The sequence below is a fragment of the Canis lupus genome, chromosome 28, assembly GCF_048164855.1.
Source record: "Canis lupus baileyi chromosome 28, mCanLup2.hap1, whole genome shotgun sequence".
In the NCBI taxonomy this organism is placed as follows: domain Eukaryota; kingdom Metazoa; phylum Chordata; class Mammalia; order Carnivora; family Canidae; genus Canis; species Canis lupus.
This window is the reverse complement of record NC_132865.1, coordinates 37,897,669-37,920,052: the sequence shown is the minus strand read 5'-3', so window position 1 is coordinate 37,920,052 and position 22,384 is coordinate 37,897,669. Positions and strand designations below refer to the sequence as shown.

Here is a 22,384-nt window from a genome sequence, read left to right as displayed (position 1 = left end):
CAGAGAGAAGGGAAACCTGGTAACACCACTTGTCAGGCTGCCATGGGGCATCGGCCTAGAGAGGGAAGGTGGAGGATGAGCTGGGGGTTTTAATCTTCCTGTGCATATTTTGGTGAGGGTTAGATAAAAGGCTATATAAATACGTAAAATAATTGAGGATTATCATGAATATTGATGGGGTTGGAGCTAACATAGGAGAGGCCTTCTGTAGACATTTCCATATTCATGACTCAGATAGTAGGTAAACTTAAAACAGAAATGCATTTTTTGGAACCCAAATCACCCCCTAACTTGGGCATGGAATGATATACCCAGCTAGGTGGAAATCACTGGGACAAGCTTGTCACTCAGCATTCCTAATGGTCAGAGGAACCAGAATCACAATGGGAGTGGGAGCCTCAGAGAAAGGACCAGTGTGGAATGGAGGCTGGCTGCAGGCTTCTCAGAACACGACGTATCATGAATAATGAATCCACTTGATGCTGAGAGTGAAAATAAATAATCTGTGTGCTCCTGCCATAGGAAAGCTGCCGGCAGCGGAATAGGGGGCAGAGTCCTGCAGCATGAGGCTGTGGAGGCCCCATATCATATGCTCCTGCTCCAAGCATGGTACTGAGAGAAGAGCAATGTCATGGATGCGACAGCCGTCTCCAGGGCGGAATATTGCGATGAGTACACATGCCTCTGTGATATCGTGCCACCCTAGTTGTTGGATTATAAATGGTCCTGAGCAGATGGGCACAGCAGGTTGTATGTAATGCAATTATTTGGGGGCATGCTTTCAGTGAAGGGGGAGGAGCCAAGGATCCTTCAAGTTATGCACACTCTGCCTGGGAGGGGGTGGTCAGCATGAGAAAACTGGAAATTGTATGTGATAAATGAACAGCTCAAAGATTGGGATGCCTTGAGTGGCAGACACTTATGTTTCATGAGACACAGGATTTAAATGCCATAGTGTTGAGACTGTTCTCTCTTTTGCAAGAAACAAAGAGGCATATAAGAGTTTTTAGTTATTCTATTATTTTGTGGATACATGTTTTACTTAATCCAAAAATGTTGCCAAATTTGAAGTTGTTTTAGGCCTATAATATCTGTTGATGGAGAGTCAAAAATCCTTGAAGTTTGACTGAAGTGACACTAAGGGGGGTTGACACTGTGTAGGAGAGAGAATTAGAAAGGAGGAGAAGCAATGTGGATTTTGATGCCCTTCCTTCCTTGGACCTGGTCCAGATGAGGCCACATTTCTAAACCACATTGAAAGGTTTGGCGCCGCGCATTTCCCCTCCTTGCCACATTATTTGTCTATAGGAAGCCAGAGAGGGTGTGGGAGATAAGGCAGGGCTGGCACCTGACCAGGTGTGGTCCACTGACAGTCCATCATGCACGTTTGTCTGCAAGCCTCCTCTGCTGGGTGAAACAGATGCCATGAAATGCTCTGTGGGGCAGAACCTGTTTGCATGATAAGAAGCCAGAGCTTGAGCTCTCAGGTGACTCTTAGGCCTGGCTCTTCTCCTTTTGTTTTCTTTGCTGAATGTTGCATAATGAGGGTGACCTTATACTCTGGTGACCTTACATCCCTGTTTGCCTGGGACTGTCTTATTCATACCTGATATACTCATGTGGTTGTTCATAGCACTCCTCTTCACTCTGAAAGTGTCTTAGCCTGTACAGTAAATTCTATGGTGACTATACACATTGCGACCTAAAGTCTCACTAAATGCTTAGTAGCAATTTTAATTTTAGAATTGCTGACTCATTGAAGCCTTGGGTAAAATGGTATTTTAAAATGCTAGTGCTCTGTCCTTTAACAGTGGGGTCGCATGCCCAAGGTATATGGGAAATTAGGAAGGTATTGTGGAGAGCATGAATGTCAGCTGGTACGAGTATTGGCCTATGAACATGGAATGCACACCAGAGGATGAAGCATCTTTTAAGCCACTGGCTCCCACATCTAGAATAAAGAACAGGAAAGTGAATATCTAATTTGGACTCTGCAAGTATCCTCTAGATGAACCCTATAGTTCCCATGCATTATGGGCTTTACCTCTTTTTCCCTCTGTTTGATACTAGTCTGATCTGGATCTTCTTGCATAGGCTTTGAACACCCCAAGGCAGGATCATGATTCCCACAATAGGATACACTGTTGAATTAGCCAGAGTCATTAATAATTCTCTAAATCTTATATGACCCATGTTTACAAACACAGATTCTATTGCCTTCTTAGTTTTTGAAAACAAAACTTGTTAAGTTCTATAAAAATGGCCAAAGGATTGTCAAATATTTTAAGCTATGGCACAAAAAATCTCTCCAAACACCGAATTTCATTGGCTAGAAGATATCATCAGTTGTATCATGCAACATCATTTTGGGTGTTAGTAAGAAAGAAAAAAAAATATTGAAAATTAAAGTATGGCACACACTTCTAATTTCAGAGATTTTAAAATGAGAAAACAGTATATCTTAGAATGAATGAAATATAGTAGATGGCAAATTATGACCTTTTGGAATTTGAAGTCAATTTTATCTACGTTTTTGATTCTGTAGTCCCCAAGAAAAAACAAAAAAAACATGCACACAGGTAAGTTCAGCAAGTTGCATATTAGTGGAGTGCACAAAGCTGGTAGTGGGTCCTGTCCCAAACCACACATTGTTAATTGATATTCTGTCCCAAACCCAACCCTGGCAGTAAGTTTGTATAGTATTACTATCTTGCTTCTCACTATGTGACATTATTTTATTTATTTTTCGTTTGTTTATTTTCTCAGTTCTGAGCTGCAAGATAATAATTGACAAGATTGCAGGTGAGTACTAAAATAGACTCAAGATGACAAAATATACAATTCATTTCTGCATAAATCTCAGCAAGCAGATCATCCAAACCATAACTCACATATTATTCTTGCAAGCTCCTAGGGGCCATGACCTTGATTTTCTCTAAGATATTCCTAATTCTATGGTTCTTTAAGACTTTGAGGCATCCAATAAACATCTAAAAAACACACTTAAAAAATGCAAGTTCTGGAGCAGTAAGTATGATAAGATCTGGGAAATACCAATCTTAAGCCTTCTAGGTACTTGAGAACCACCATTTGGGAATTATCACCAGGTCCATCTGGTGCAAGACTCAGGGTGGAGGGGGCGGGGGAGTAGCTTTATGGGAGATGAGACACAACTTCCTTAAAGTTGAGGAACAGTTTTCAGGTCTCCTCCAAGCACATTTATTCTTCCCATTCATATTTGGCCCACATATTTGTGGCCTTGAGTTACAAACCTGGTAAAAGCATAGGGTTATTAAAGCAGTAACCTCCAGTTTTATCCTAAGAGGGTTCAGAGCATCCTGTCTGACTTGCCAGTAGCTTGCCATTATTTTGAAGCTCCAAAGGTGCTAGATGATCCCATAAAGAAAGTAGGAAGGAAAAATTAAATTTCTAGAATTGATTTGATTAACAAAATGGTTTAAAATCCAAAAAGTAAAAATGTACTTCTAACATGTCCAATATAGTACTATACAAGTAGTATATACTTTTTAAAAGTTGTCAAATTAAGAGAAAAAGAGGCAATGATTCTTATTTTGTGTGTAAAATCATTGCAAAACTGACCAAGCTTGACCTGAGAATAATCTAGACAGCAGAGAAAAAAAGAAATTGTTTATTTTATAATATGAACTGGTTTTTAAATTGCATCAAGTTGTCAAAAGCTATCTGGAAGTGGTAATCAAATCTTACTAATTTTTCTTCCAACCCTTAAAGCAATTTTATTCCTAAAATAAATGCAAAAAAACGCGCCTTACGTTTATTGTTAAAGATTTGTCTTCCACCCATGTCAATAACTTTGGTTTGCCTCCGTTCCCCAGCAAGGTGTTCCAGTAGAAACCTGTCCAACTCTTTGTAGGTGTTATGGAAAACACAACCTCGCTCAGCCTGGAGAGCAATTGCCTGCTCCAGCAAACTCAAGTTCCCCTTCGCTTTCTCCAGGTCAACAGACTCTTCTGTCGTAGCTGCCAGACACTCATTATTCTCTTCCTCCATCCCAGAGAAAGAGAGCTGGGCTTTGCCATCCAGAGGTTCCACGTGTGCATTCTGTGGGTCTCTCCTTTCGGTTTCAGAATCACACATGTTTTCACAAGAGATAAACTTGTCACCTTCAGTTTTTATTTCAGGAACTTCCAATAGGTCTTTCCTATTATCCACTAAAATATACTTTGGGACCCTGTGTGGTTTGGTTTCTTCTGAGAAGTTGGAGCCACTGTCCCAACCATTCTCTGCACTTTCAGAGTTACTTTCACTGTCATCTGAGGAGCAGAACTGAAGCTGGGAATCATCAATTTTTTCTTTTCCATCATCAGAATGAATCAAAAAGCACTCATCAGCTTCATCACTTTCTGCTTTTAGAGACTGGATGCCACTGTCATTTAAATTCTCACTTATGGTCTGAACAGACACATTTTTTTCAAATTTTCCCAAGTGCATTAAAGATTTGACCACGAGCTCTTGATAGCAGCCATATCTGTCTTCCTTCCCATTGGAGTTTTCTTGTGCAGTCGAATGAAGGTTCTCATCCATAGGTTTTATCATGATTTCCTCTATAGAAAAAGAAAGCCAATAATTAAAAAAAAAGTAAAAAATATTTTATGAAAATTGCACCAATATGTAGATAAGAGATGGATTGATATAGATATACGTATACAATAAGTACAGTATGCAAATATGTGGGCTCTATCAATTTTATAAACACTGAAGAGAAAAATATATATCTTCTTAAAATGAAACAAAACAAAATAGACCTTAATATTCAGAGAATTGCATTTAAAGAAGTGAGCTAGTAGACTTTTCAGCATATTAAGAGCTAATTGTTTCCAGAGTGCTGAAATAGATACTTAACAATAACAGAATGCTGATTGTGAAATTGTTGTTACTGTACCTCTCATATTTGCAAATCCTAGCCAACCAGAAGGAAATCAAATATGCACAATACTACACATCAGATTTCTCTGCTAGCATGGCAATGTATTTTCAAAGCTTATTTGGTTTATGTTCTCTACCGCCACAGTTTCTCACACATACTTTCAGATTTTATGGAATGTTAGCTAAAAGACAAAATACATCCACTACAGATGATAACTAAAAGAGTTATGAAGCTTCCAAGGCTTCCTGTTCACTTTCACAACTGTCACATAGAAATTCCATGCCAAGGGAAATACAAGTAAATGGGAGATTTAGCATGATCAAATATCTTTATTTTAAAAGGATTATTTATTAATTTATTTATTTGAGAGAGAAGGGAGGGCGAGGGAGGCAGAAGGAGAGAATCTCCAGCAGACTCTGTCCTGAGTGCAGAGCCTGACACAGGGCTTGATCTCATGACCCTGAGGTAAAATCAAGAGTTGGACGCTTAACTGACTGAGCCCTGCAGGCGCCCCAGCATGATCAAATATCTTAAATAGTGACATATTTTCTGGCCTGGTACTTGCATGCACTTGTGTAAGAGGGCAATGAGATGAGAGATGGAGATGGTAGGAGTACATGGAACATTAATTAATTGTTTTCAGTAGTGGGCCTACTGAAGTCTTGACAGTCAAAGAGCCCTATGACTATGAACAGGTCTCCATATGCTAGTCTGTCCAGGACAGTCCACTGGATCTCTGTTGTCCCAATCCAGTTGTTAGTGTTAACCCTGTTACTCTTGGCAGTGTCCAGCTGCAGTGAGTGATAGTATGTGTGTATATAGTCATATGTATACATATGTATGTATATATATGTGTGTGTGTATGTATACATGCATATGCATATACCCACATAAATGTGTGTGTATTATATATATATATATACATATATATATATATAATACACACACATATATATATAGTGATAGCCTACCCAAGCCTGTCCCAATGCAAACACAACAATTAAGGGTGCAGATTTACTAGTTGACCTACTCCTGGTTTAGCATACAAGGTAGTATGGGGAGCAAGACACCCAGAACACACGCGGCTGTGAAATGCACCAGACAACTAAGGAATGGTCTCCCCTGATATTCACTAAGACTAAAAAAAAAAAAAAAAGAAAAAAAAAATGGAGAGAGGGAGAGAGAGAGAGAGAAGAAAGAAGAAGCAGGACCATTTCTGTGTCTCTGAAGGCTGAGTGGGGGATGGGCAACACAAAATAATAAGCCCCCTTAAAGACTGTGAAAGACACAAGTGAAGTGCATTCTGTGCTAATAAACATCTTTGGGGGGAAGAAAAGGACAGCCATCCCATGTGATGGCTGCAGGAGAGGGTGTCTGTGCAGAAGACAATGTGCCTTTTTTAGTCTCATTTAATTTTTTATAAACATTGTCTCTGACAAGGACACTCAAAAATACATCTCCATCATCTTCCTTTCTGGTAATTATCTCCCTAAATCAACACTGGACTGCCAGGATCAAGTAAATATTGCCATAGTAACTAAAAGCATTTTTGGATGAAGGGAAGAATTTAGTCACAACACTAGCCCCTTTAAATAATGCTGATTATAGGGTGCAGTCTTTTGTTGGGATCTATTCAACATAAACTGAAAAATTTAACATTTTACTTCCTAGAAAATAAGCTGGATAAACAAGCACATCATATTTGATAGGATGGTCTATTCCCTTCTGAATTCATATCAGAGGAATTCCAGGTTTAAATAATATATTAAACATAGTCTAAAATGCAAATGAAGTTTTTCTCAATATCACAGTTGGCTATTAGGAGAAAGTGTAAAGGGTTATGATAATTTTAAAGTATTATGAACTACAGAAAACAAATAAAAAGCATTTTCAGTGAATATGCTCAATTCATTGAACTATTCTCTCACTCCACTTAACTACCCACATGTGTACAATAATGATTTATAGACATTATACCTAATTATGCATATTTGGGCTGTGTTAGAGTGCTAACAAAAGCTCTAGAAAGCAACAATTACCTCTGTTGCTTAGCTACATAGTTTAAAATATTCCTATTAAGTGCAGATCACCAGAGAGGCGGGAGTGACAAAAACGCACATGTGCACGACAATGCGTTTCACTGTGCTGCTGCCAACTGCTAGCATTTTGGGTCATTTCCAGTTTACATAATTGTTTGGTTCAACTGTTTGTTATATGCTAAAAGAAAATATTTATTAATTATTCTTCAGAAAGAGAGGAGTCCTGCCGATAGAGGTGCCTACGTGTATCACACGCGATGGTTTCCAGGGATGTTCCACAAATTTGCAAACCAACTTTCCATATACCCACCCCTCTCTGGCTTTCACTATCATTATTAAAAAAAAAAAAAAAAGTTGAGTTAGCTTTTGAACCTGACAGATCTGTGACGAGGTTCTTTTTTCTCTTTGCTTTGTAATGGGCTGCCTACCTTTTTACATTAGTGTGTTTTTATTTTCATCGGTGGCCCAGTGATTCATTCACTGACATACCTTTGTCAGTGAAATAACTAACCTGGTTTTGATTCTGGGCTTGTAAGCTCAAGTCTGTGCAAACCTCAAGGCATCCTTGACCTTTCTGAACCCCATGTCCTCACTCACAGTAAGGCACACTGCAGAGTCTACATGGGAACACGCACAAAGCAGAAGCCACACAACAGGTGTTCAGTAAATGATGGCTGTCTTCTCCCTTCCCCAGATACAACTTCAGATGATAGTAACAGCAGAGAATACATGGGACCCTCCACACAAATAAGATGAAACTGATCCCTGAGAATAGGCACAGTCCACAGTGTGAAAGAGACTGAACCAGTTTAGCACCCATGTCACATATGCTATGGAATTGCTATTCTGAAGGTAATTACCTTCAGAAACTGGAGTTTCAATGCACAATGCACAACATGGAGGGAAAACCTCTATGATTTTGAGGTCCAGAGACTGGCGCTGAGCTGCTGGCCCAGCAACACCTGCCTGTGTGACCTTGGGGCAGGCCTGCATCTCTTGAGTCCTGGGTCCTCATCTTTTAAATGAGGAAGATCCAGTGACATCCTAGAACAATAAACTGTTATGTTCCTGGCATGGTATTCCTTACTGCACTTAATCTTTACAGTAACAACAAGAAAGAGATTTTCTACTCCATTTTATAGAAGGGAAACTATTTCCTAAGGGGCTAGGAGATCAAGATCACAGCTAGCCAGTGGCGGAGGGGGTGGAGGTGGAGGGGCTGAGATCCAGACCCAGGGCCACGGTTTCCTGACCCTATGCCCATTCTTCTGCACAAAGCTATCCCAGATCCCACAGCCCAGGAAGGTCGTATGTCTCTACTGATGTTTACAAAACACAGCAACCCTTAGAAGAAACTGTTCAGCATACTAATAGTCTATTATTTTCCCAAGTTCAGATACTTTCAAGAGTGAAATTATAAGAAGATACTAAAATGCAATTGTCAGTTGACTTTCAATCAAAATCAATGACTCCTAAATTATAAATAAAATATGTAAAAATGAATAAACAGCAATAACAAGACAAAAACTAACAGGTAACCACACCTTGGCTTTCTCAGTACAACAGTGTAGGTCAGAAAATTCCTAAGGCACACTCCCCTGGAGCAGTCAGAGAGTTGGAGTTTACCTAGCACACCCCTTCCTCCCCCTGAAAACATTTCAAAGTGTGGACCAGGAGAAGAGGCTGGAGCTGGATGACACCTTCTATAACATAGAGTAAAATAATAAATGTTTTTGCTGGATATGAAAAAGTTCATATTTATTTATTTGCTTAAAACCAAAGTCTCTACTCCAAGGGGTCTGGTAATCCTAGAAAGTATATGCTAATGGATTCCCACATTATGTATCAGCTGTTCTGCTCAAAACAACTTTAAAAATTCCTCTGAAAATCACAAGTTTTGAGTTTGACTCCTTTAATATAACTGGATTTTTTACAATTGGATTTTAGTTCTGTTTCGGAAACTATCAAAATTACTTGTATAGATAAACTAGTTTTCCAGGTCTCTTGAATATGTAAATCTTGCTGGGAATAAAAGCACTAGAAAAAATGAATTTATCTTTCAAAGTTCTAAAACCAGTGTGGCTTATCCCTTATTTGCGCTTTGTTGAGAGATGTGTTAAAATGATCATCTCAGCCCCTAGAGTTCCTATAATTTTGACAGATATCTCTGAGTCAAGAGCATGAGCTTAGAAACTGAGGAGGGACTCCATACATTTGGCTAATCTCACTTCTCGGTAACCCGTCTTTTCCTTGTCTGTGTTGGGAAAACCTGAGCTTGTCCTACCTTCTGCTAGTACTTTGCAAGCTTGTATTCTGTTTGCCCCAGTGAAGAAGGTGTTATCTGTGTGTTTTTGTCTACTTTCTCTTCTATCACCATTAATGCCCACCTGCAGCTCTTTGAAAAACAGCTACTTCAGGGTATGAGACATAGTTTTGCCATTAAATGAATTCAGCTGTCCTATCTACTTTCTAAAGGTGGTCAGAGCATGGATGATTGGATTATGGAGCACGGTTAGCTGGGAAATAATTATTTTGCTTATCCTTCAATTGTGTCCTAATTATCTTCTTTTCAACACCTACAAGCTGCATTACCTTAAGCATTAAATCTCTTTGGTCTTCAATGATCTCATCTGTAAAATTGGGACCATAATCATGCATACCTCATGTCATTGTTGGGTGGATTAAATGATATAATTTATGTGCCTGGAATATATTAAGAATTCAAAAATAATGGCCACTACCACTATAATTTCAGCATATTCATTATTAGCAGTGCTTCCAGTGCTAAATATAAAAATAGATAACATTTGTGAACCTGCAAATAGATGTCCATCAGTGTTTGTAACTGAATGTTTCACTGAGTACATCTAGACAGTATATTTTCTAGGTTGATACTAAGCATCTACGATCATCACACGACTAACATAAAAGGCAGGAGGTCCAAAAAAAAAAATGCAGGAGGTCCAGTGGGCAGATACAGTCCTTGTCCCTAAGGCACTTACAAGAGTGTGTTGGTGTAAAAAGATGCCCATATAAAAAAAATACCCGGTGAATTAATGTCAACCAAATGAATTATGCCTCAAGTCTAACCACATCAATTCAAGGACCTTCCCTAATACTATATTCAAACGGCAATTTTCATAAATCCACAAAAATGACCAGCTCAAGGAAACAGAAACAGTCAAGGATGATTATAATTTACAGATAAGCTTTAAGCCATATGGTAAATTCAGAAAAGCCAGGACATTTGCTTAAACACTGTCAAATCAGCATACAACTTTGTTTTCACTACAGAATCTCAACTTACTTGCAAGCCAAGATTACTGAAGATCTAATGGTTGGGCTCTGACTTTTGTGCTCAGTCAGTGAGTATGCTTTTGTATCTTTTCTAGTAATTCCTATTGCTGTTACTCTAATTCTGTCTATAATAGATATTTATAATCTAAGAGCTCTTTGCCTTTGGTTTATTATACCTTTGGTTTATTATTATTCTTTTCAAATAACATCTTATTTAGTATGTTTTAATTCCTTAAAAAGTCACATTCAGAAAATAACTATTTCATAGAATAGATGTACACCTCATTTCATTTTCTAATCAGTCCAGCTTTTGATTTCCATTTTTTTCATAAATTTTTTAGATATTTTGCATATCCTTCAATTTCAGCCTCATGCACAAAGTAGTTGGTGATGGTCCAACTCCTGGAGGCACTATGACTACCAGGAACCTAATAGGAGTAACTGTAGACTGGGGAGAAACACATCCTAAAATTTCAAAGTAGTAACTACATATCACTTAGCATGCAAACAGTATTTCATGAGTGAGTGAAGAATCGAATTCATGAAATATAATGTGTGCCTAAAGATGATCGAAAATCATTTGTCTCAGAACTAATGGGCACAGTGATGCATTTTCTATAACACATCATTTTCCTACTGAAGAAGACACTAGGGTGCCAACTTCAGATCCCTTCTGCTAAGTCCATTTCTATAAGCATTTATATTAAAAATGGTGAAAAGATTAAGGTCACAAGCCATCTGCATTAGTCTGTGTTGCTATTATCAATTATATTTTTTGGGGGGCAAATAACACTCTGTTTATAAAACAAAAAATCAAATGCCTTATTTATATATGTCATAACTGAGATACCTTAAGCTTAAATATATCCTTTCATTTTTAGGGGTTCTTTCAGGGATAGACATCCATCCTATTAGGGAGTCAAGGTACTCTTTAACTTTAAGGCTTAGTATCTTTCATTTTCTTCAAAAAGAGGCACAGTCCAATTCTGTGCTTTTGAAAATGAACTCAGGCAAGGACTCTCTCCACAGCTTATATTTAGACTCTCTGCAGTTACTGATTTTAAAAAAATTGGTTCTTGGGAAATGGATGCTGAGTGAAATAAATGTTTGATTTTGCTTCCAAATGAGAATGTGCTTCTACAGCACACGGACTATATATTCTAAAGACCGAGGATTTGGTGTCAGGAAGTAGATAAAGTTTGTGCCACACCCGCTTGCTACCTGTGGCAGTGTGATCGCTGGCTTCTGCGAAGCCATCTTCCTCCTCCGCCTGGGTCCTGTCATCACATTCTTCTCTGCAGTCCAGGTTTGGGCTGTAGTGTCGGGGCTTCATTAGCAGGGATTTTCTCTTGTTGACTGGGACGCCCAAAGCCTGCTCTGCAGCTCTCCTCTTCTTCGCCATGGAGCAATCATATGCAGCACTGCAGTGATTGAGGCAAATTAAGAACATGGAGACTTTACTGCTACTTGTCATTTGATTTCCATGAAGTATAACCCAAAGCCTGTGGACCTAGGACTAAAGGTTTAGGGTGAGTTGTTGGCACTAACGAAAACAGCCCATCCATTGAATCTACTGAACTGTGTGGATTCTATTTTACTGCCTATCAGAAGAGTTAAAAAAAAAAAATTCATCCTTAATCCTGAGTAAGCATATGTTAATCTGTGCTTTGCTTGGCACTACATTAAATACCCAGGGAGGGATGAAACAAGATTTGCACTGGTTTGCTAATCCTAAGAAACAGCTAATGTGAAAAATATACCACCAGACACAAAAACACGTGTCCAGTATGGGTAAATCACAAGGTTTTACAAATAGTTGTTTGCTACCCAAACTGCTTATCTCTGCCACAGTTGCACATCAAACTTGAGATGCCACATCCTGAGCTTTGACCTGAAAAAGAAAAGCATAAAAGGAGGGGCAAGCTAGGAACATTATGTCAGCCCATATCCAGTCACACACACACACACACACACACACACACACACACACACACAAAATTAAAAAGGTGAAAAGATGCTACCTGGCATCCTGCCTTCTGATTCTCACACATTTGGCACACAGAACAAACAAATAAAAGGAGGAGAAATAAGATTGGATTTCATAAAAATGGACAACAGTTTATCCTTACTCCTGTCCTCATATGATTTTATTTGGAAATACTCCTGAAGGCGGCCTTTTCAAAGCAGATTTCCTACATAGAGCTCACTCAGAATTAATGCAGATCCTGAAGTTAAGACAAATATTCTCTTGGCAAGATCCAGGGAGACCAGAGGGTTTGGCCCACAGTGAATCTGTGAGAGATATTTATTAAAATGCCCTTTGAAGAAAAATGCAAGAGCTTTAGAAGCAAAAATGCAAACTAGAGAATCTTAGACTCAGTATTTGAGATATTACTTACTCTATCACATGCAAAAAAAAAGATTGGATACTCAGTAATATTATCAAATAGACAAAGGTCTTAAATTATCCTCTTGGATATATTAATGCAAAGATGGTGACCTGTTCCTAAAAATTGATTATAGTTGTTCAAGAATTCTTGAATTTAGGGACACCTGGCTTCCATGAAAGGGTGATGGAACAAGAAAATGTTAGATGCTGATCATGGAGCCTCCTGATCCCCATAGAAGTTATTGACATTCATCGAGGATCAGGCTAGTTTAAGAGTGGTGAGCACTGCACATTTCCTTGATCACATTGATGGCTACTGCCTATAGCCCATACAATCCCAATAAAAGTTTAAAAATGAAATGGACATAAAAAAAAAAAGCATACAGGACTTTTAATATGAAATGGAAATACTTTTAAACTAAAAAGAGAACATAAAAGTCCATTCAATAAATACACTGGATAATAAAATAGATAATTTCCATTATCTATTAACCATCAGGAGCAGGGATGCCTGGGTGGCTTTGTGGTTGAGCATCTGCCTTCAGTCCAGGGCTTGATTCTGGAGACTGGGGATCAAGTCCCACATTAGGCTCCTTGCATGGAGCCTGCTTCTCCCTCTGCCTGTGTCTCTGCCTCTCTCTCTCTCTCTCTGTGTGTGTGTGTCTCTCATGAATAAATACATAAAATCCTTAAAAAAAAAAAAGAATTCTTGAACTTAGAACAGTAGATTAAAAAAACTTCATAGGGAAAAGAAAGGGCTATTCCTTCCAGGAAAAAAAAAAAAAAAGAATCTGGAAGGAGAGAAAATCCTAGAGGTTAGAAATCTCTCAAAAAAGATTAAAAAGTGAATAATTTAAAATTCTCCTGAGGAAGAGAATACTGAAGTTCCCAAATAAACTAATTTCCCTTTGCAAAATCTCTCTGATGAGCCCAAATTTAAAGTGACTCTGTATAGAAGATGGAACAAAAGAGAATATAACCAGATGACTATGGGAGGAAAAACCTGCCTTTATATGAAGACTATAGACAGTGGAAACTTACATGGCCTACATATATGCTGGTTTGTCAAGGAAAAGTCTACAACATGCAGTTGTGATATATTGGGAGAAGGCATAAAGAAGCAGAGTTACCCTTATGCTAGTTTTCTTTGTCAAGGAGAAGACTGATCTTGGAAGGAAGAGGGACAGAGAAATATATCAAAAAGGATAAATTTCCTAGGTATGTGAGGAGAGTTTAAGGAGTTCCCCAAACTAGTTAAAGTCTTCTGAATCCAGTGAACTTCCATCAAAAATACTCAGAAAATATACAAGACCACTAAACTATTATCTCAAACCATCATGAGAGGCTCCTGGCAAATATCATTTAGGTATTAAACAGGGAAGAAAAGTAGATTCTAAAAACCAATTTAAGCATACACTCGTACTGGGAAAGAGACCAAGAAAGTTTATCAAAACAAAGATACCAGGGAACACTAACCAATAAGACCTTGGTGATGACTAGTTAATAAAGAACTGGTCAGTCAGAAAAATGTCATTTCTTTCTTTGATGTTTGATGAATGAGACTGAACATTTACTACCCATAAGACCCTTACAAACTTTGTCTTGTTAAGATTGTTATCAAAGCTCATTTACAAAGACAAATATCAGGCAGCCCAGGTGGCTCAGTGGTTTAGCGCCGCCTTCAGCCCAGGGCATGATCCCAGAGACCTGGGATCAAATCCCACATCAGGCTCCCTGCATGGACCCTGCTTCTCCCTCTGCCTGTGTCTGTGCCTCTCTGTATCTCTCATGAATAAATAAATAAAAACCTTTAAAAAAAATCAAGTATCATTCTCAAAATCATATATGATAATCAGTGGGGCTGATATTTGAATCCTAGGCTATTGGACCCCAAAGCTCATGCTCTCTCCTAAGTGTTGCCAAATTAAAACAAATTTCCATATGTATTTAACAACTGGGTGAAGTCAGACCTGGATCAACCAGCCACCTCTTTAACTGGAAGGAAGCTGCCTGTCACAGGGCTCTTTGCCCAGTGATTGAGGTGCAGATAAATAGGACACTCATCAGATCTGGAGATGATACTGAGTTTCAGCAAGGGAATGATGTTGCAAATCTAATTAAGCTCCCTCCCCCAAACGTCCATAGTCTGGAGTAGTAGAGTGAACTTAATGAGATGACATGTAATGGTAGTAAAAATCAAGTTCAGTGTTTAGGTCCAAATAATAACTGTGCAAGGATGAAGAGGATATGTAAGATTTTATCAAAAGTACAAATTTAGCTTAAAATAAATTATTGTTATTTGATTCTACGTATAAAGTTCCTTAAGTAATATTATCTGTATAATCTGGGAAAAATAATTGAATTTTTTGGAACACCAAATTCCTTATCCCTTGAATACAAGTAATTTCTACATCACATGTTGTGGATAGAGAAGATAACATCTGTCCTGGTAGTGGCTAAAATAGGTTAAGATAGAACTGTTCGGACTCCCAGGTCAGTGCTCCTGGACTCCACCAACATCAGGCTAATGCTGAGACAATGCAACATCACAAACTCTCCCAAGCACACTGTACAGATTTATGCCTGCTTGTATGTCCATAAATGCTTTCTAATTTTTTACATATTATTTACATTTATATAAATTGCATGATATTTACACATAGCATTTGCTTTAAATCTGACATTCTCTGCATTTCTCCATTGCAAAGTAGCCATGGTCCAGGAAGCATTTGGAGCTAAAATGAAAGGCTTTATAATAAATATTACCCTTTGTGTGTGCATGGAAAATGGTCCCTTTTCCTAGTTTTCCCTAAGGGCACACTATTTTGGCTTTATTGTGACACTTCACTGTGACACTGCAATGAGGGAAAGCCATGCTTTACATGTCACTGAAAGAAATGCCACAAAATGCTAACATATCTTCTCAAGGTTGCCAGAAATAATTTCCACTGGGTTGTGTTTTCCCATCTGTGAAGCTCTGAAATGTTAAGGAAATAAATGAGCTCTATTATCTATATTTTTCTAGTAGATGAGAAAGAAAGAGAAAAAATACACTCAGCCCTGCATTTATTGTTCTATTCAATCAAACTGTTGCTTTAAACATCCTGAGTCCTCCAGGGAACTTTATCAATGCACCAAATACCTTTCAACACCATATTTCATATCTGTGGCTTTGATTTTATTAAAATATCTTTGAAAGATCTGTATTTTTACTTGAGAGAAAATTTTGGTTATGTATTTGAGAAATGTTTCCATTTAGAAACTCAGATTCTAATTGGAAACAGTATTCCCTCTGATGACAACATATGGTGAAATTTTACTCAAAACAATGATTGAGAAACACAGCATTTAGATAACATTAATGATAGACCCAGTGCTGGAAGTATGTTTAGAAGTCAATTTTTTTTTTTTGTAGATTTCAAAAAAGAATAAAACAAATTAGGGAACTATGAATCCCCAAAATCTGTTCAATATACACTGGGATCTACAGTTTTCCAGTTTATTTTCCACATTAATAAATTCTCAATGCAAGTTACAAGAAGACATGTAACAAATTTAAAAATGCAGGTTTGGCAATATATATATACATTCTTAGTACACTCTCCCAAAAGAATAAAATAGAAAAAACAATGAAAACTATGAATCTCTGAGCCTAAGGAAACTATATGCTCCATTTCTGTGGAATATTCATAGTGGGTATTAAAAACAGATATCTTTTAATTAGGAAGAATACCACAGGCTTATAGAAAAGACCAAGAAGTATGAATTTGAATTAAGATGACTGGCAGAAAAAAAGGTATAATGATTTAAAAAGAAAAAAACTTAAACTATTATTATTTTCAGACATGATTTTATTTGAAGAAAATCCAAAAGATTCTACAGATAAAACATTAAAAGAAGGAAGCAAATATAATTAAGTCATTAAAAATTATTTGAACTTCTGTAAACCATCAATAAAAAATTAGAAAAATATTTTTAAAATAAAACCATTTATAATGCACAGAAATATAAATGCTTAGGAATAAATCTAACAAAAGATATATAAAACTTATGCAGACATTTAAAGAAAATTAAAGAACTGAATAGAGAAACATAAGAAGTGTATAGAATAAAAGATTCAGTATTGCAAGATTTCAATTCTCCCCAAATTTATATTAGATCCAACACAATCTCAAACAAAACCCCAAGAACAAATTTTTTTTAGAAATTAACCACTTAATTCTAAAATTTGTATGAAAATAAAAAGAATTAAGAATAGTATAAACCATCTTGAAGAATACAACAAAGTTGAAAGACTTTATAGTTGTGAATGTCAAAGTTTATCATAAACCTATTGTACTTGACATAGGGTGCTGTGCAAGCATAAACAGAGTAATGAAACAGAATAGATGTTCCATCCACTGGGTCTAGAAATAGGCTCACACATATATGGTCAATTTTTGACAATGATGTCATTGAGAAAAGGGTTGTTTCTTCAATGAATGGCACTGAGTCAACTGGATAGCTATCTGAAAAATAAAATGTTTTGACTCCTACCTTATAGTGTATACAATGAACAATTCCAGAAGAATTATGGATTTAAAAGACTAACAAGACAGTAGAAAAACCAAGCTACTGAGTGGGAGAAGGTATTTGCAATTTATCTTTATTTTTAAAAATGTATATACAGAATGTAAAAAGAATTATTGCAAATAAATAAGAAAATGGGAATCAATTTAAAAAGTGGGCAAAAGATGTGGGTAGGCACTTACAAAAGAACTGATAAACAAAATGAAAAGGTGTTTAGACTCTTTCAACACCACATAAATGCAAAAATATATATTGGCTTGCTGGCTAATAAAGTGATAACCAAAAGTGGAATCCTCTAAAACTTCTTCCTTCACATCACCAAAATAGTAAATCCAAAATCTTATATTCTAGATATATAATCTTATATTATATATATATATATATAATCTTATATTCTAGAAAGAAGAGTAACTATTACTTATATTCTAGAAGAGAAGAGTAACTATTACTGCTATCTCTAAACTTAGAGGATGTATGTAATTTTTTCATTAAATATACCAGTGCAGGCTCTAATAAGAATGTTCCGGAGGAGGGGCAAGACGGCGGAAGAGTAGGGTCCCCAGTCACCTGTCCCCACCAAATTACCTAGATAACCTTCAAATCATCCTGAAAATCTCCAAATTCGGCCTGAGATTTAAAGAGAGACCAGCTGGAATCTACAGTGAGAAGAGTTCGCGCTTCTATCAAGGTAGGAAGACGGGGAAAAAGAAAGAAAGAAACAAAAGGCCTCCAAGGGGGAGGGGCCCCGCGAGGAGCCGGGCTGAGGCCGGGGCGAGTGTCCCCAGGACAGGAGAGCCCCGTCCCGGAGGAGCAGGAGCTGCACCGACCTTCCCGGGGGAAAGGGGCTCGCGGGGAGGTGGAGCAGGACCCAGGAGGGAGGGGATGCCCTCGGGCTCCCGGGGACACCAACAGACACCTGCGCCCCGGGAGAGTGCGCCGAGCTCCCTAAGGGCTGCAGCGCGCACGGCGGGACCCGGAGCAGCTCGGGGGGCTCGGGGGCGGCTCCGCGGAGGGGGCTGCGGGGCGGGAGCAGCTGGGGGGGCTCGGGGGCGGCTCCGCGGAGGGGGCTGCGGGGCGGGAGCAGCTCGGGGGGCTCGGGGGCGGCTCCGCGGAGGGGGCTGCGGGGCGGGAGCAGCTCGGGGGGGCTCGGGGGCGGCTCCGCGGAGGGGGCTGCGGGGCGGGAGCAGCTCGGGGGGCTCGGGGGCAGCTCCGCGGAGGGGGCTGAGGGGTTGGAGCGCGAATCCAACAGCGCAGGCCCCGGAGCACAGGGCGCCGGGACACAGCCCAGGATCCGGCCTCCCCCCGGGACAGGCAGAGGCCGGGAGGGCCCGGGACAGCGAGGACGCTCCTGCCCCAGCTGAGCAGATCAGCGGCCCCGCCCCGGAGCCTCCAGGCCCTGCAGACGGAGAGCTCCGTGGTGACTGCGGGAGCTGACTCCAGGGCTGCAGAGCTGGCCCCGCCACTGCGGTTGTTCCTCCTGGGGCCTCACGGGGTGAACAACCCCCACTGAGCCCTGCACCAGGCAGGGGGCAGAGCAGCTCCCCCAAGTGCTAACACCTGAAAATCAGCACAACAGGCCCCTCCCCCAGAAGACCAGCTAGACGGACAAGTTCCAGGGGAAGTCAAGGGACTTAAAGTACACAGAATCAGAAGATACTCCCCCGTGTTTTGTTTTGTTTGTTTTGTTTTGTTTTGCTTTCTGATTTGTTTGCTTCCCCCATCCTTTTTTCCCCTTTATTTCATTTCTCTCTTTTTCTTCTCTCTTCTTTCTTTTTTCTTCCTTTTTTCTTTTTCTCTTTTCTTTCCTTCTTTCTCTCTTCTCTTTTTCTCCTTTTCCCAATACAACTTGTTTTTGGCCACTCTGCACTGAGCAAAATGACTAGAAGGAAAACCTCACCTCAAAAGAAAGAATCAGAAACAGTCCTCTCTCCCACAGAGTTACAAAATCTGGATTACAATTAAGTGTCAGAAAGCCAATTCGGAAGCACTATTATACAGCTACTGGTGGCTCTAGAAAAAAGCATAAAGGACTCAAGAGACTTCATGACTGCAGAATTTAGATCTAATCGGGCAGAAATTAAAAATCAATTGAATGGGATGCAATCCAAACTAGAAGTCCTAACGACGAGGGTTAACGGGGTGGAAGAACGAGTGAGTTACATAGAATACAAGTTGATGGTAAAGAGGGAAACTGAGGAAAAAAGAGACAAACAATTAAAAGACCATGACGATAGATTAAGGGAAATAAACGACAGCCTGAGGAAGAAAAACCTACGTTTAATTGGTGTTCCCGAGGGCGCCGAAAGGGACAGAGGGCCAGAATATGTATTTGAACAAATCATAGCTGAAAACTTTCCTGATCTGGGAAGGCAAACAGGCATTCAGATCCAGGAAATAGAGAGATCCCATCCTAAAATCAATAAAAACTGTTCAACACCTCGACATTTAATAGTTAAGCTTGCAAATTCCAAAGATAAAGGGAAGATCCTTAAAGCAGCAAGAGACAAGAAATCCCTGACTTTTATGGGGAGGAGTATTAGGGTAACAGCAAACCTCTCCACAGAGACCTGGCAGGCCAGAAAGGGCTGGCAGGATATATTCAGGGTCCTAAATGAGAAGAACATGCAACCAAGAATACTTTATCCAGCAAGGCTCTCATTCAGAATGGAAGGAGAGATAAAGAGCTTCCAAGACAGGCAGGAACTGAAAGAATATGTGACCTCCAAACCAGCTCTGCAAGAAATTTTAAGGGGGACTCTTAAAATTCCCCTTTAAGAAGAAGTTCAGTGGAACAATCCACAAAAACAAGGACTGAATAGATATCATGATGACACTAAACTCATATCTGTCAATAGTAACTGAATGTGAACGGGCTTAATGACCCCATCAAAAGGCGCAGGGTTTCAGACTGGATAAAAAAGCAGGACCCATCTATTTGCTGTCTACAAGAGACTCATTTTAGGCAGAAGGACACCTACAGCCTGAAAATAAAAGGTTTACCATTTACCATTCAAATGGTCTTCAAAAGAAATTAGCCATCCTTATATCAGATAAACTAAAATTTACCCCGAAGACGGTAGTGAGAGACGAAGAGGGACACTATATCATATTTAAAGGATCTATCCAACAAGAGGACTTAACAATCCTCAATATATATGCCCTGAATGTGGGAGCTGCAAATATATCAATCAATTAATAACCAAAGTGAAGAAATACTTAGATAACAATACACTTATACTTGGTGACTTCAATCTAGCTCTTTCTATACTCGATAGGTCTTCTAAGCACAACATCTCCAAAGAAACGAGAGCTTTAAATGATACACTGGACCAGATGGATTTCACAGATATCTACAGAACTTTACATCCAAAATCAACTGAATACACATTCTTCTCAAGTGCACATGGAACTTTCTCCAGAATAGACCACATACTGGGTCACAAATCGGGTCTGAACTGATACCAAAAGATTGGGATTGTCCCCTGCATATTCTCAGACCATCATGCCTTGAAATTAGAACTAAATCACAACAAGAAGTTTGGAAGGACCTCAAACACGTGGAGGTTAAGGACCATCCTGCTAAAAGATGAAAGGGTCAACCAGGAAATTAAGGAAGAATGAAAAAGATTCATGGAAACTAATGAGAATGAAGATACAACCGTTCAAAATCTTTGGGATGCAGCAAAAGCAGTCCTAAGGGGGAAATACATCGCAATACAAGCATCCATTCAAGAACTGGAAAGAACTCGGGATCCCTGGTTGGAGCAGCGGTTTGGCGCCTGCCTTTGGCCTGGGGCGCGATTCTGGAGACCCGGGATCGAGTCCCACGTCGGCCTCCCGGTGCATGGAGCCTGCTTCTCTCTCTGCCTGTGTCTCTGCCTCTCTCTCTCACTGTGTGCCTATCAATAAAAAAAAAAAAAAAAAAAAGAACTGGAAAGAACTCAAATACAAAAGCTAACCCTACACATAAAGGAGCTAGAGAAAAAACAGCAGATAGATCCTACACCCAGCAGAAGAAGAGAGTTAATAAAGATTCCAGCAGAACTCAACGAAATCGGGACCAGAAGAACTGTGGAACAGATCAACAGAACCAGGAGTTGGTTCTTTGAAAGAATTAATAAGATAGATAAACCACTAGCCAGCCTTATTAAAAAGAAGAGAGAGAAGACTCAAATTAATAAAATCATGAATGAGAAAGGAGAGATCACTACCAACACCAAGGAAATACAAACGATTTTAAAAACATATTATGAACAGCTATACGCCAATAAATTAGGCAATCTAGAAGAAATGGACGCATTCCTGGAAAGCCACAAACTACCAAAACTGGAACAGGAAGAAATAGAAAACCTGAACAGGCCAATAACCAGGGAGGAAATTGAAGCAGTCATCAAAAACCTCCCAAGACACAAAAGTCCAGGGCCAGATGGCTTCCCAGGGGAATTCTATCAAATGTCTAAAGAAGAAACCATACCTATTCTACTAAAGCTGTTGGGAAAGATAGAAAGAGATGGAGGACTTCCTAAGTCGTTCTATGAGGCCAGCATCACCTTAATTCCAAAACCAGACAAAGACCCCACCAAAAAGGAGAATTACAGACCAATATCCCTGATGAACATGGATGAAAAAATTCTCAACAAGATACTAGCCAATAGGATCCAACAATACATTAAGAAAATTATTCACCATGACCACGTAGGATTTATCCCCAGGACACAAGGCTGGTTCAACACCCGTAAATCAATCAATGTGATTCATCATATCAGCAAGAGAAAAACCAAGAACCATATGATCCTCTCATTAGATGCAGAGAAAGCATTTGACAAAATACAGCCTCCATTCCTGATCAAAACTCTTCAGAGTGTAGGGATAGAGGGAACATTCCTCAACATCTTAAAAGCCATCTACCAAAAGCCCACAGCAAATATCATTCCAATGGGGAAGCACTGGGAGCCTTTCCCCTAAGATCAGGAATAAGACAGGGATGTCCACTCTCACCACTGCTATTCAACATAGTACTAGAAGTCCTAGCTTCAGCAATCAGGCAACAAAAAGAAATAAAAGGCATTCAAATTGGCAAAGAAGAAGTCAAACTCTCCCTCTTCGCTGGTGACATAATACTCTACATAGAAAACCCAAAAGCCTCCACCCCAAGATTGCTAGAACTCATACAGCAATTTGGTA

General features: G+C 39.2%; 1 protein-coding gene across 4 annotated transcripts in view; it reads right to left on the bottom strand.

Annotated features, from left to right (window-relative positions):
* The window catches only part of LOC140620417 (suppression of tumorigenicity 18 protein), a 137,846-nt gene that overhangs the window by 54,679 nt on the left and 60,783 nt on the right, over nucleotides 1–22,384 (bottom strand). For all 4 annotated transcript variants that reach the window (XM_072804642.1, XM_072804643.1, XM_072804641.1 and 1 more), the window contains exons 5-6: nucleotides 11,464–11,663; nucleotides 3,792–4,583 (exon numbers count right to left, since the gene is read on the bottom strand). In XM_072804642.1, coding sequence (XP_072660743.1) covers nucleotides 3,792–4,583; nucleotides 11,464–11,663 — 992 coding nt within the window. The remainder of the gene's footprint in view (nucleotides 1–3,791; nucleotides 4,584–11,463; nucleotides 11,664–22,384) is intronic.